Genomic DNA, 12,874 nt, shown 5'->3' on the forward strand with positions numbered 1-12,874 from the left:
TGGCGTGCAATGCAGAATTGTCACGGACTGGCGGCATTTACGAAGGATTACGAATAATTTTTAGACAGGGCTGAATAGCAAGTCTCTCAGTGCGTGGTCAACGGATTGACATTTAATATTTTACAATGCTTTAACCAGATGGGCGATGAAGTGTTTGTTGCTCGACTACCTTCCACAACCTAGCTTTGAGTGACCATCATCATCTCCTTGTGGTGGGATGTCAATTTGTCTTATATACAAAATACTCATATCAGATATTCATTCAAATTCATACATACATCGCCAACTCCATGCATTAGAAGCTCGAGGTTCAAACAGACAAGATCGAAGTCCACTTAGGTCCCGGTATCACTTCAAGAAGCTCCATCACCCTCCGCCTCCTCTCCTTGACAACATTCTCCTCGCTCTCCCACCTCCCAGCCATGTCCTTTTGCTCCTCTCCTCCAAAACCCAACCAACCCCCAACTTTCCCGCCCTGCGCTTTGGCCTCCCTCTCTTCGCTTGCAAGCCTTTCAACCATCGTCTCCCAATTGCCAATGGCCACTTCCAAGCATTGTTTGCATGTCTTTTTGGCCTCCTTGTCAGGTCTTTTGGTTCTCAGTTCCTCCTCTGCGATATCAACTGCTTCCCTTGTCCAGGCCAACCCATCCTCCTTGCTCGTTTTGCTGCTTTTCGAGGCGAATAGGATTTCCCCAATGTTCGTCATCACCCCTGCCTCTTCGCATAACTCTTGGGATGTTCGCTGTGGTGGTTCGGTGCCATCTGGTGGCGGTGGGGGGTAGGGGGGTACGACGAAGATGCCATGTATGAATGATGCAATGGTCTTCGCGATGCTAGTATCTCCGTCCGGTGCGGATTCGAGTTGGGGGTTGCTCGGAGGGTCTGGTAACGACCTGCGTGAGCGAAGGATGGAGATGAAGACTGGAAGGGCGAGTGCGAGGTTTGAGCACAACGCATGATGAACAGCAATCGCTGTTGCTACCGCAAGTACGTTGGCACTTGGTGGTCCCGCAGTGGGGTCAATAGTCCCAGTCGCTTTGTCAATCACAGGCTTCGTAGATGTTGAGCTCGAGGTCGCAATGTCCATGGCCCATTTATACATCTCTAATGCCGTATCGTGCGTTTCTTTGAAGTCCAGCCAGGCCCCATATGCCAACGCAGCGTCCACTCGCTGCTTCTCGGTGAACCCTTTCGTTGTAAGAATGCGCATGTAGAATGTCTCCGGAGACTCGTAAGCTTTCTCGCAGTCTTCTTCTCTCGATGGAATTGCTGCTCCAGGCGGGATCGGTTTCGGGTTCGGGTTCGAAGGGCCAGGCACAACAGACTTTGGGAACACGAGCATTCTCACCGGGTCTCTCACGCAGTCGTCTAGGTGCTCCGCGGCCCTCGCTGCTCCCATCAGAGCTCCATAATACCCGCGACGCCATTGCTCTGACTTGTTTGAAATGTCGAACCCCGTTCTGCCGACCCCCTCCACCAGTATTCCTCCCTCGCCCTGTTCCTGCAGCCCAGCACCTTCTCCATTGGGGTCTTCAAGCCTGGCAATGAGCAATTGGTAGACGGATCCAGTGTTGGCATAATCCACAAATGCCAGCTCCGGATTCTCTGGGTCTTCTGCATGCATCGCCATTTTCCACTGGTATCGAGTGACCCATCTCCATTCGGGGGGCGGGTGGTATTGGCGTTCAAATCGTTCTTGATATATCCCAAATGTTATGATGAGGCCCAGGGCCACAAATGTGTATATGTACGCCGTGTACTTCATGCCCTTCTTGACCTCGTCCTTGAACCATTGCTTCGTCTCCACGGTCATAAAGCGCGCAGTTGGTCGCTGGCTGGAATTGGACAGGTAGGGAAGATTGGGTCGAGCGAGGGTATTGCCCGTGAAGGGGCGGAGCGCGGGAGAATTGGGAGGCCGAAAAGGGCGGAGGAGTGGTATCCTGCGAATAGGAAGACGAGGCCGCATTGTGAGGTGGAAGAGAATGCGGAGGTGGAGTGAGGTGAGGGTGGGTGGTGTAGGAATTGATATTACTGTGGTGTTGAAGGGCCCATTTCAAGCTGTATTGTTACTAGCGTCAAAGCGGGAAAACGATCAGACTTCACTCCCTTACTCGGTAAATACCAACTCCTGCGGCTTGGGTGATCCAAATTCAGCATCTACAACTGCAATTCAACTTATTTGGGCAATCTTTGTCTTACACTTATAGCCTATACCCATACTGGGCATGCTGGAAATTTCTCACTGGGCTTCATTCATTTTACTAAGCCTCGGTCACACTGCTAAGGTAGTTTGATCTCATGTCCACATCACCAACACGCTATAACTAGTCCATAAGAAGTCCTTCTTTATATATTCATAAAATATTTAATCCATGTAGAGTCGTTTGCAAACATACTCACAACCAAGCACAACCATAAGCTAAACCCACACCGATCGCTTCACGCACTGCGGTTTACTCCAATTACCCAACATCCTCTCAACTATTGCATGGGAAATTGGCCCCAGTGTGTCCTTTATTCCAATTGTCAAAGGCTTCTGCATCAGTACAGATTGGGATCTGCGTAACGCCAGCCATATCAATCCCGTTGCCGTTCAGTAGCAAATCACTTTCATTGTCGAGCGCTGCAGTTGGGTCAACCATTGACCAGCCATTATTTCCGCCATTTGCAGCTTTTCCTGCAAGTGCACTACATCAATCGTAAGCATAGGTCCAGTCAAGCAATATCCATACTCTGCTCTTCATCAGGGTCATACCTTTGAACAAAATCAGCTCCTGTAACGCCCCCCCAAGCTTTGCCGTCGAGAAGGTCTCCCCCGGGGACGTTAGAATACGGGTTATCATCGCAATCGATGTTCATCGTAGCGGTACAGGACCTCGAGGGCCCTTGTACAGAGACTAGGTAGTATAATTTGTTATCAACACAAGCTGAGAGTGCTTTCGCAGGCACATGACCGTCCTTTGGCGGAGTGTCGCATGCGGCACCAGTATCTCTGTATCACCATTAGCCAAGACTACGACACGGGCTGTAGGAGGTATACACGATGAACGGCGTGACATTAGTATTGGATAGCTTCCAGGCTTGTGGGATCATGTAGCCATAGATGGTTTTCTCAATCGGAGCCTGGGCGTCCTGGTCGCTTATTACGACATCACCGGAGAGCATCTTACCGTTGGTGATCAAGGCGTGCAGTGCATCGATAGAAGCAGCCGATCCATTGAACAACTGCGTGTTCAATTGATCAATCGTCTGTTGCCACACTTGGACCATGCCGTTCATGTTCTCGTCGATCTTATTCGTATTTTCAATAGAAGACGACCTACTTCATATTAGTACTTACTGTATCCCAGGCAAAGTTTTACTTGAAGGTACTTACGCAGCAGAGTTATCTTTTGTGATCGTGACACTTTGGCTGATCATAGGATTTATAGAATCCTTGATTGTGCCAAGAGTGTTCGGGTTCGCCTTGAAATACTGGAGATTCTTCAATACTAGGAAAAAGTCAGCACGGTAGTATTTGACAGCACCGCATACTCACATGAATTCCATACAGGGGAGAGCCCAACCGCAGCCCCCAAGGCGACAAAATCTAAAATTGTTTTGAAAATCTCTTCACTATTGTCAATCGGCGCAAAAGCTCCGCTAAAAGCTCCAATATCAGGTGTGATTGCCGTCTCGGCACTTTGGAGTGCATTGTAAAAGTTGACATTCATCTGAATAATTAGTACTTGGTTGCTTTGTTGCCAGCCGCACAATTACTCACATCGCTCACTAACACCAAACTCTCCATGACAAGCCATGCTGCAGCCGTGTAGCCATTCGTGCATGATGTTCCGGCATTGCAGTTATTTTTGTCCGCCACCTTGCCGCATTCTATCCCTTGGGGTCCATTGAAGAACTCGCTGACAACCTGGATGAAAGACAATCCGGTGTTTTGGTTTGCATTCCAGTAAGTGATAGCGTCCTTCCATGCTTGTTCCGCAAACATGCTGGCCCACCGAGTACTGGGATTTAATGTAGTGTCTTTGAAGAAAGGGGATTCGCAGTCCTTCGATTGCCAGGCGGGCTCTCCATTTGACCCGGCAGGAACTTGGGAGAAACCAGCTGGAGGAGGAGTGCCCAACGCGCAGTATGATGTAGTTGATGTGCCAGATGTAGCAAGATTAATTCCGGCCATTGTCTCTCCACAAGTACAATATTTCTGAGTGCCCGTCCCCGCAATAGACTGAAGACTAGATGGGAATACGGTTGTGACGTAGCTGCAGGAAGTCATCAATGTTGAAGAAGATACTCTTGTAGCGGCAGTGGTCGAGTTTGATAATACGGTATGGGAGCTTGTTCTCGTGGCCAGTCTTGATAACGTCGAATTGGAGCCTGCTACTAGGGTTGTTGGACTGTTTGCGCGTTTCATTAGTGTGGTACGAGCATCTGGATATATTTGGGCCACTGATGAAAGGTCATGTCAGATTGATGCTTTTGCTAGAAATTGTGTTCATCATAGCTTACAAGTGCTGTTGGCGAAAACCAAGGCCAGCCAAAAACTCAAAGGGGTCATTGTGAGCTTCGGGATAGGTAGCTGCAGCTTAAGGAATGAAGTGGAATTGGACTTGGGACGATGGTATAATTTGTAGCTTGATAGAAGTTGACAATGGAGGAGGATAATGTGTGATGCTGGTACGCGATGCAAAGGACGATATTCTCATATATATATGTGTGTGTAACGGCGCTGAAATGCGCGCGCTTTCAAAAGGACTATATCAATCTTCTCTTGCTTACAGACGAGTCAAAGGAAGAGGCACATAGAATACTTGGCAGAGGGTTTTCAGCTATTGAGGGACAAAAGAAGAGAAACGTGCTTCGAAGTATCGTTTTCAGCCTTGAAAGGCTCAACAATCCTTTGCTTCCTTCGTGAGATTTGAAGAAGACGCGGCTCCTTGCTACTTGTCATCAATACGACACTTGTGGATCCAATCACAGTTAGTTGGCTTAGAGAAAGATGTCTTTCGAGAGTGCAAAGACACTGAAATTGACAGCTTGTCCATGCCATTTTGCGACTTAATTAAACGTGTTGGAAGCTTGAACGCCTGGATGAAGCAGATCATCACATAAGAAAAATGGTGTCCCGGATTGATGAAGTAGGAATAATATAGAACCCAGGAAAACTATTTCCTCCGAATTAGGCCTCGTTATTTCATGAGCGTCAGGGTTGCGGCTCCGAGCTTTCGGATTTGGGGGACTTAGCTCCAAGCGAGGGGTACAGTAAATCCAATCAACGACTGCACGTGGTGGCTTATTTTGACATCGTCAAGGCTGAAACGCGCGCAGGCGTGCAAGATAGAACAAGACTACGGTATTCTCATAGTCGTATAGTAACTGAGGAGGTAGCAAACGGCATAAGTGCTTCTGGCGCTTGGTCTTGGTCACTTCCCCGCCTGTGTGGGAGCGACCAAGAAACGTTTGTTGAAGCCTCGTACCTACGAATGTTAGGGAGCTCCCATAGTGAGCATAGCCCAGATAATAAAAGGAATGAGGCTCCATCCCAAAGTCGTTCGACTCTTGTAAAGCGTATGAACAGGCAGGGTGAGTTTGCGTTGTCTGTCTTGGGTCCACCAGATGCTCAACCAAGTCAGAGCCAGGGTTTGACAAGGGTTTCTCGGAGAAAAGGTTTTCGAGCTTCGATACCTACCTAGGTACCTACAATAAGGTAGGCAAGGGATCTATGTGTGAAATGCGTACAGTATGTAGGTATAAGCCTATGAGTAGTCCACATGAGTGGTAGTTGCAGAGTGAGGTCAAAATTTATCGGGGCGAAGGAGTCCCAGAATGGCTTACTTAGCGTAAATATCGCTCAAACTGCAACAACTCACCGGAAAAACTCCACATCTCCTTTGTAGTAATTGACCTTAAGATTACTTCAGGATAGTGATCCTTTCCTATGCCACATCACCAAGCACCACACGCATCGACTTTATTCCTTCGAAAAATTTGAGTACCAGCTTGGTTCATTTATAACCTACTTAATAAGGAGCCTGGTCCAAATATCCGAGTGCTATTCACGGTGTTGTAGGAAAGGTGATGACTGACATCATATTGCTCGATTAGGTACTTGTAGATGGCACTCGACTCCTATAGAACTAAAACCCGTGCTAGGCTCCTCTATAGCTAGCACATGGCCGTTGGGGTTGATGTCAATGAATGGCTTCTTTTTAAGCTGTTCGAAAGTGAAGGAGAGGGGGAGAGGAAAGCACTTAGAATCATATACTTATGCATGCGCATCATAAGCGGTATGCAGCTGTAGGAGCGGTACGTGGTGGCTACTGTAAGGAGTTGGATGAGAGGCAAAGGGTTCTTAATGCCGCTGCGGTTGGCGTCCAAAGTGCTCCGGAACAGTCTAATACTTTGAGAAGTAGCTCTAATTCCCACGTGTAGAAGAAGCGGGGGAGTATTACACTCCGTAAAGCAGAAGTTTGATCCCGTTCGATGGTTGCGGATGCGTATTTTCGTACATACTCTAAAGTACAATGCGTCACCCAGTGGAAGTGAGAAGCATGAATAGCATTCGGTTCATCCTTTGTACTTGAGGACAGGGGGGTTTCCTCCAGTCTTCCTCAGATCTTCCGCTCCAGCGTCGGCCGGTATTCGTCTCGCCCATATATCTAGAGCCTCACTCTATACCTTGGCATTCTCCATCTACCAACTTCCTCTGCCCGCTCGAATCGCCCGAATATTTTCTCGTCACCCTCGTATCGAATGATGATCACCGCTTCCGTTCCTTCCCCTCCCTACTCTCCGCCCACGTCTTCCCTTGCGCTCTCAACTCGAGCTCCTGAATCTTCTTCTCCAACCCAATTCTTTTCGCGACCAAGCCGCCCCTCTGTTCCTCAAGCTGTGCTATCTTTTCTGCGGGCGTGGCTTCGTAGCGTTTTTGTACATCCTGTGCATCCTCACATTAGCAGTCATCCTTCTTGGAACGAATAACGAGGAAATTGGATTAAACAGGTGTTTATCAAGAAGCATGCAAAATAGGAACCCAAGTAGAGCGGCTTTACCCTTTTCGCATCCCTTTGTATTTTCAGTCCAGCGCCATACCATGCTCCTGTCGCTGTTACACCCGCGATGGCTCCTGTCCAAACTATGCGCCGGATCTTCTGCAGTCGGGCGGGGACGGACATTGTTTACGTAGATTTGGGTTGAAGATTTCGAATTGATGCTAACAGGGGAGCATAGTTGAAGCTGTAAGAAAAAACATCACTGCATTGATTGGCGTTTTGTGGTGGTTGCTACTTTCAATTTATTACACAGCAAATTTGGAACTTGGGACGTTGGATAAGGCTGTCCTCAATCTTTTTGGCTTGGGAGTTTTATCTGGTTGCCGAAATGAGCCAGAAGCGCTAATCTCCCCCCTTTTTCATAAAATCTAAACGTCCATCGACATTTATCAAATGTGACCGAAATACTTATGCCATCGAAACCCACAACTCCATTTTTTTTTTTCAAGTTAGAGTCTAATTCAAGAGAGGGTGCCACTCTTTGCTTGAACCGCTCAGAATTCTTCGTATGTGCCGATGGAAGCGATGCGTTGGGGGTCTTCGACATGGTGCGGGGGAGTAAGACGGTCGAAGCGTTTGCTTTGGCAAAAGGAATAGGTCTAACCAAGAGCTCTCCACCGAATGTGAGGCGTATATAGGCGATGTCGGGTTCTCGGCGGAGTGAGACGGAGTGAGACGGTTGAAGGAAGTAGCGTTGCCGAAATTTCTTCGGTGGGATGTGAGGAATACTTTGCATGGAATTCAATTCCTCATACGCCACTTGTGCAAGCTTCCAGCATATTGCACAAACATAATCCCTTTATAAGTCATTAGTTTTCGGCGCTACAGTAGCTGCTGCGGCCCCAACTTCAAGCCCTTGTCTCAGTCCCTAAGCCAGTTCCTTCGTGAAGGCTGTTCCTCCGTCCCCAATCCCTGGGTTGTCTTTTCAAGAAAGCACCAACGGCACCAAGATAACCCTCGTGCCTCAGGAAATATGCTTTTTTCTCCCCATTACTCCAGAATTTGATCGCATAACTGAGAGTATTCATCGTCTGTCTATGGCCTCTAATAAAACTACCTCCAAAATAAATAGTAGAGAGAGAATGTTTCTCGGATTGCAAGTAGGCAATTTGACCTATGTTGTTGGAGATTGCGTATAAAAGCGAACGTGATACATCTGATGAAGAGAAAGGCGGATCAGGAGCTGAAGAGGACGGGATGTCGTCAGGCGATGGCGGACTAGAATGATCATTACCGTTTGCGAGCCTACCGCTATCTTCTGCCTCACGCTCTGCTTCTCTCTTCATGCGGAATACTTTTCCGAAGGAGCTTGCAATCGTACTGCTTTTTAACCCGATCTTCCCATAATCGGCCCCGTATATATCACCAACCAACATATCTACTTTTGCGTTGTCGCCCCGCTCTGCCATACCAAGCATTTCATCAAAGGTTCGAGAGCCGGTAAGGAGAGAAAGGAGACCCCAGAGAGTCCCACCACCAAGAGAGGTCCCGCCAACTCGCTGGTATTCTCGAGGTCCGGAGACCTTGATCATGCTCACGCCGGAGCCGATATTCACCAGTAGATAGGGGTATATGTCAGAATGAGGTTCTGTGAATTGCATTGGGTCGGTTTCACTATATGTGAACACTTCTCGGGGTATCTCCGTGATAAAGAAATCGAGGCCTGCATCATGCACAATATCAGTCTGTTCTCTTACATGGATACTGAAGGAATTCCGAGCTTACCAATTATTAGACACTCCATCTCATCTTCGCGTAGAACATCTACACCCAGTACCTCTCGAATCTTGTCATAAAACTTGTAGGCCCCCCACCAGTAGCCATGATACACAATTCTCCCGGGTTTGATCCATTGAGCTTTTGCTGCTTGATCTTCAACTGCCTCATGAACTCCACACAGTCGTCTATACAGTCCGTTTCGAAGTTTATGAAGTTCAAGCGTCCGCCGGGTTCGCGGGAATGGGGTTCTCGAGAGAAGTAAACAAGCTTAGCTAGGGATCCTCCAATCTACCCGGCCAGTCAGTTATGGGGGACCACCGCAGCCCAGCGGAACAACATACATCCACAGCAATATGACTGACGACGGCAGTGTGGTTAGGCAACCGGATATCTCTAGTATCATGGCTCCCCCCATTCACGGCCTTGCTATTTGGAGACTCGGGATCCTGGTCAACGATGAAGGCGCCTTGAACATTGATCTTGACTGAACCTGGATGCGTGATAGTGCTGTCTATTTCGGCAGTGTTCGGCCTCATGCGGAGGTGGTGTTTTGGGGTAGCGGGGCTCCCCTTCGGAGTGTTTTGAGCACTGTCTTCGCCGCCGCTGAGGGGGTGCATATCTAAGTCTACCCGCAAGGCTTCCGCAGACATGATAGAGGGGAAGGTACTGGGCTTTACGCCAGGAGGAAGCGGGGTGAAAGGCAATGGTGACCGTGGGAGGTCAAGTGAAAGGAAATATTGTGACTGTCCTGTTCTGTTCTGTTGTTATAGATTATTTGGGGTTGTAGTCGACACCGGAGTTTAACCGTTATCGATAAGGTCATTTCGCACCGCACAGCACCTTCCTTATCCCCGAGATCCCTTTTGGAGTTGCCCCTCGGTGAACAGGCATTTTAATTAGGGGCTCGCTTCCCGTCGCTTTACTTTAACCTTAATTTCGCTGTAAAACCCGAGAGCATCAGAAAATGCATATCTTATCTCAACTATGAAATAACTAGGTCTGAATATGAGCTCTCCATGTCTACTCCGTAGGTAGGTGGGTATTAATTCCATTGTTAATCTCTAGCTTACATCATTTTCGGTGAAGTTGGGATTGGGCTGAGTGAGAAGACTTCACAATCCCATTGTCTGGGACCCAGTCTGTCGGTCTCTGGCCGACACTAATAACTTGTATCTGACATTATTATTATTACTATTATTAGGTCGTGGTAGTCTACAGTAGTAAGTAGGCAAGTCACCATTCATCGGAGAAAGCCTAGACTTGGCTTGACAAGCCTTTCTAGTCTCCGCACAGAAGATGCAATTTCACGTTGAGGCTGAAACTGGACAATTCGCCGCACGGAGCATACGAATCCCATTGCGTGGATCTGCGAATCTGAAAGGCTTACGTAGGTACTTACAGGTCACGGTTTACGCTGTATACTTATCTTCTGTACTCGTATGCGGCGTAAAAGTAGTTTGATTCCTTTTACGAAGTAAGAGTTGAAATGATCCGCTTTGAATAGGGCAACCCTGTGTACTTCGTAGCAGATGATAGTGTACAGTACTGTAGCCCTAGCCCTTGTATTTAGTACTTGGCATCGAGTTTCAGTGGCTCCGTCAGCCTCTGCAGGGTTATAATCCTACCTTACAAGGTACGTACCCTAGGTCTTGGCCCTCGACGAACCAACTAGTACTTCTAAATTAGCTCGAGGATTGAACACTTGGTCAAACTAGTGTAATGATTGCAGCTATAATAAAAGAAGCTCCCTCAAAACTACATTTAGTGATAAATACGGGTACTTGAAAGTCTAGGTTAAACCAAAACCGAAAGTCGGGTTGTAGAAGTAGAAGCTACGGGCGCTAAGTAGTAGTCACGTACAGTCAGATTTAGTTTCCCGTACCGTATTCTCATTTGCTCAGCGACCCAGCAGCACTGCATCTCATTTTAAGGTCTCATTCTAAGGCGCACCCCTTTTGAATCCCCCGTGGCTGAGCGGTTGGGGATAAGTTGCAAAGTCATCCAGAAGGTTAGAAAGTTGATCCACGATCGCCTAATAACCCTATTCCAGGGTGCTTTATCTCAGTATTCGGTTTTCGGATATGATTAAGTAGTCCTGCGCCATGTGGGATTTAAATTTCAGGCGTCATGCAAATGCTAAGAATACCTAATTGATCTACCCTTACCTACCCTACACCCGAAAGCCATCGCCAAGAGAGGCTTACTTACTATCAGCACGAGCAGGTTACCTGATGAGTATTCTACCGGTACCTAAAGCAGTAGGATGATTTGATAGGTACCAAAATACTTTGTACAGCAGATGGCTCCAATCTAGAATTTATAGCTCGCCCCGCCCACCCCGGGTCCATAATATTTTCACTATCTAAAGCTCCTCTTCCCAGGTGTTCGTCCCAACTCTCCTTCGTTTTTATCTTTCCACACTTGTTCGACGCGCGCGACCTGGGTGATTTCTTGCTTGTCCTGGTTCAAGATGCTTCGTTTCCAAGGACTGCGCATAGCGAACTTGACCAGAATCTTGCAGGCCGGGGTGGTACTGTTTGCGATACTGCTCTTTGTCATACACCTGGGCCTCGTGCAAACCCCAACGTTCAGTACGCCTTCAGCAACAGACCTGTGGAGCCATGTTAAATGTAAGTATTATAAGACAAAGGCTGCGCTCCGATATAATCTGCTAACATGTTCTGACAGCTGGCAATTCGACGGCGCCTACAACCAAACCTGCTCCAGAAATGAAACCAGGCGATGCGACACTGATGAAAGAAGCCCCACTCTATATCGAAGCCATCATGAGGCCCGAGGATACCACATTCGATAGACTGGAATGCCCTACTTTCAATACCAGTCGGTATGAGTATCTGCGAGACCCTTTCCGTGGCAAGACTCAATACAACCTCTTCTCGGCCCCGAAACGACAATTCTTTTTCGCTTTAAACCTCCATGAAAACGCGCCAGTACTTCCCCGACTCCTGGGTTCAATAATCGAGACCATACGATTCCTTGGCCCAGACCAAAGCGCCTTGTCGGTTATAGAAGGGCGATCAACCGATGGAACATATGAAGTTATGCAGATGTTGCGCGGCCCACTCGAAGAAGAGCAGATCCCGTATTACTTCAACTCAAGCGACAAGAACCCAGAAGAAATGGATCGCATACAGATGCTGGCAGATCTGCGCAACGAAGCCCTCGAACCTCTAATCGAAAATGCGAATGAATGGTCCAACGATGCCACCGTGATATTCCTCAACGACGTCTCGCTCTGCATGGAAGACATACTCGAGCTCGTACATCAGCGCATACACCTGAAAGCAGATATGACTTGCGCGATGGACTGGATGGACGAAGGAATCGAGACCTTCTACGATGTCTGGGTTGCGCGCGATATCAAGGGCGATACGTTCTTCGAGGTCAGCGATTCGGGCAGTTGGGACAGCTCTCAAAACCTATTCTGGAACAACGAAGAGACTCTCGAGCGATACGTGAATAACAAGCCCTTCCAAGTGTATGCTTGCTGGAATGGTGGAACGGCCTTTACCGCGCGGCCATTGCTGGACCAAAAAATAAAGTTTCGACGCTCGGCTGAAGGAGAGTGTTATATGGGAGAACCTACTGTGTTCTGCAAGGAAATGTGGCATATTGGATACGGGAAGATTGCGGTGATACCGACGGTCAACGTCGAATATACGGACGAGAATTCGCGGAAAATCAAGAAACAGAAGGGAACTGTGTCGTCTAACCTCAATGGCACGGATGATATGATTGTCTGGAAAGGCCCGCCTGAGAAAGTCAAGTGCGCGCCAAATTGGTACAGCCAGTCTTGGCTCCCATGGAATGAAACTTTGGTCAAAGATTTATCCTGAGCAATTGTTTGGTGGATTATCCTCTGTCTTCGGAAACTTCAGAATCTTACCACATGCATTGTGTTGCGCTCGCCATATCAAATCCAGGCTAACTGGCACAACGAAAAGGGAAGGAGTACTCAACTCTACAGGTGTGGCATATGACTAGCAATCTAGAGTATCTTGAGAAGGACAATGAGAGGGTGGCAGAAGCTCAATAAAAAGGAGAAGCAGTAGCAACACACGCCCCAAGACAACATAATCGCCAGT

At 47.9% G+C, this 12,874-nt stretch overlaps 4 protein-coding genes across 4 annotated transcripts; 1 reads left to right on the forward strand and 3 right to left on the reverse strand.

The window, feature by feature from the left end:
• Positions 1-310: 310 nt before the first annotated feature.
• LHYA1_G006775 (uncharacterized protein) lies at positions 311-4,555 on the reverse strand (the record flags this gene model as incomplete). Its single annotated transcript, XM_031151709.1, has 9 exons — positions 311-1,940; positions 2,112-2,163; positions 2,549-2,688; positions 2,756-2,992; positions 3,041-3,319; positions 3,377-3,491; positions 3,539-3,713; positions 3,764-4,446; positions 4,507-4,555. The coding sequence occupies 9 exons, from the start codon at positions 4,553-4,555 to the stop codon at positions 311-313; spliced, it is 3,360 nt and encodes a 1,119-aa protein (XP_031002595.1).
• Positions 4,556-6,757: 2,202 nt separating this feature from the next.
• LHYA1_G006776 (uncharacterized protein) lies at positions 6,758-7,172 on the reverse strand (the record flags this gene model as incomplete). The annotated part of the gene is made up of 2 exons (XM_031151710.1): positions 6,758-6,934; positions 7,050-7,172. The coding sequence occupies 2 exons, from the start codon at positions 7,170-7,172 to the stop codon at positions 6,758-6,760; spliced, it is 300 nt and encodes a 99-aa protein (XP_031002596.1).
• A 725-nt stretch (positions 7,173-7,897) lies between these two features.
• Positions 7,898-9,418, reverse strand: LHYA1_G006777 (Pantothenate kinase; the record flags this gene model as incomplete). The annotated part of the gene is made up of 3 exons (XM_031151711.1): positions 7,898-8,753; positions 8,827-9,056; positions 9,110-9,418. The coding sequence occupies 3 exons, from the start codon at positions 9,416-9,418 to the stop codon at positions 7,898-7,900; spliced, it is 1,395 nt and encodes a 464-aa protein (XP_031002597.1).
• Positions 9,419-11,238: 1,820 nt separating this feature from the next.
• On the forward strand, positions 11,239-12,625 carry CMT1_2 (Alpha-1,3-mannosyltransferase; the record flags this gene model as incomplete). The annotated part of the gene is made up of 2 exons (XM_031151712.1): positions 11,239-11,398; positions 11,457-12,625. The coding sequence occupies 2 exons, from the start codon at positions 11,239-11,241 to the stop codon at positions 12,623-12,625; spliced, it is 1,329 nt and encodes a 442-aa protein (XP_031002592.1).
• Between the last annotated feature and the right edge of the window lie 249 nt (positions 12,626-12,874).

The sequence above is a fragment of the Lachnellula hyalina genome (assembly GCF_007821495.1).
Source record: "Lachnellula hyalina strain CBS 185.66 chromosome Unknown contig00161, whole genome shotgun sequence".
Taxonomy (NCBI): domain Eukaryota; kingdom Fungi; phylum Ascomycota; class Leotiomycetes; order Helotiales; family Lachnaceae; genus Lachnellula; species Lachnellula hyalina.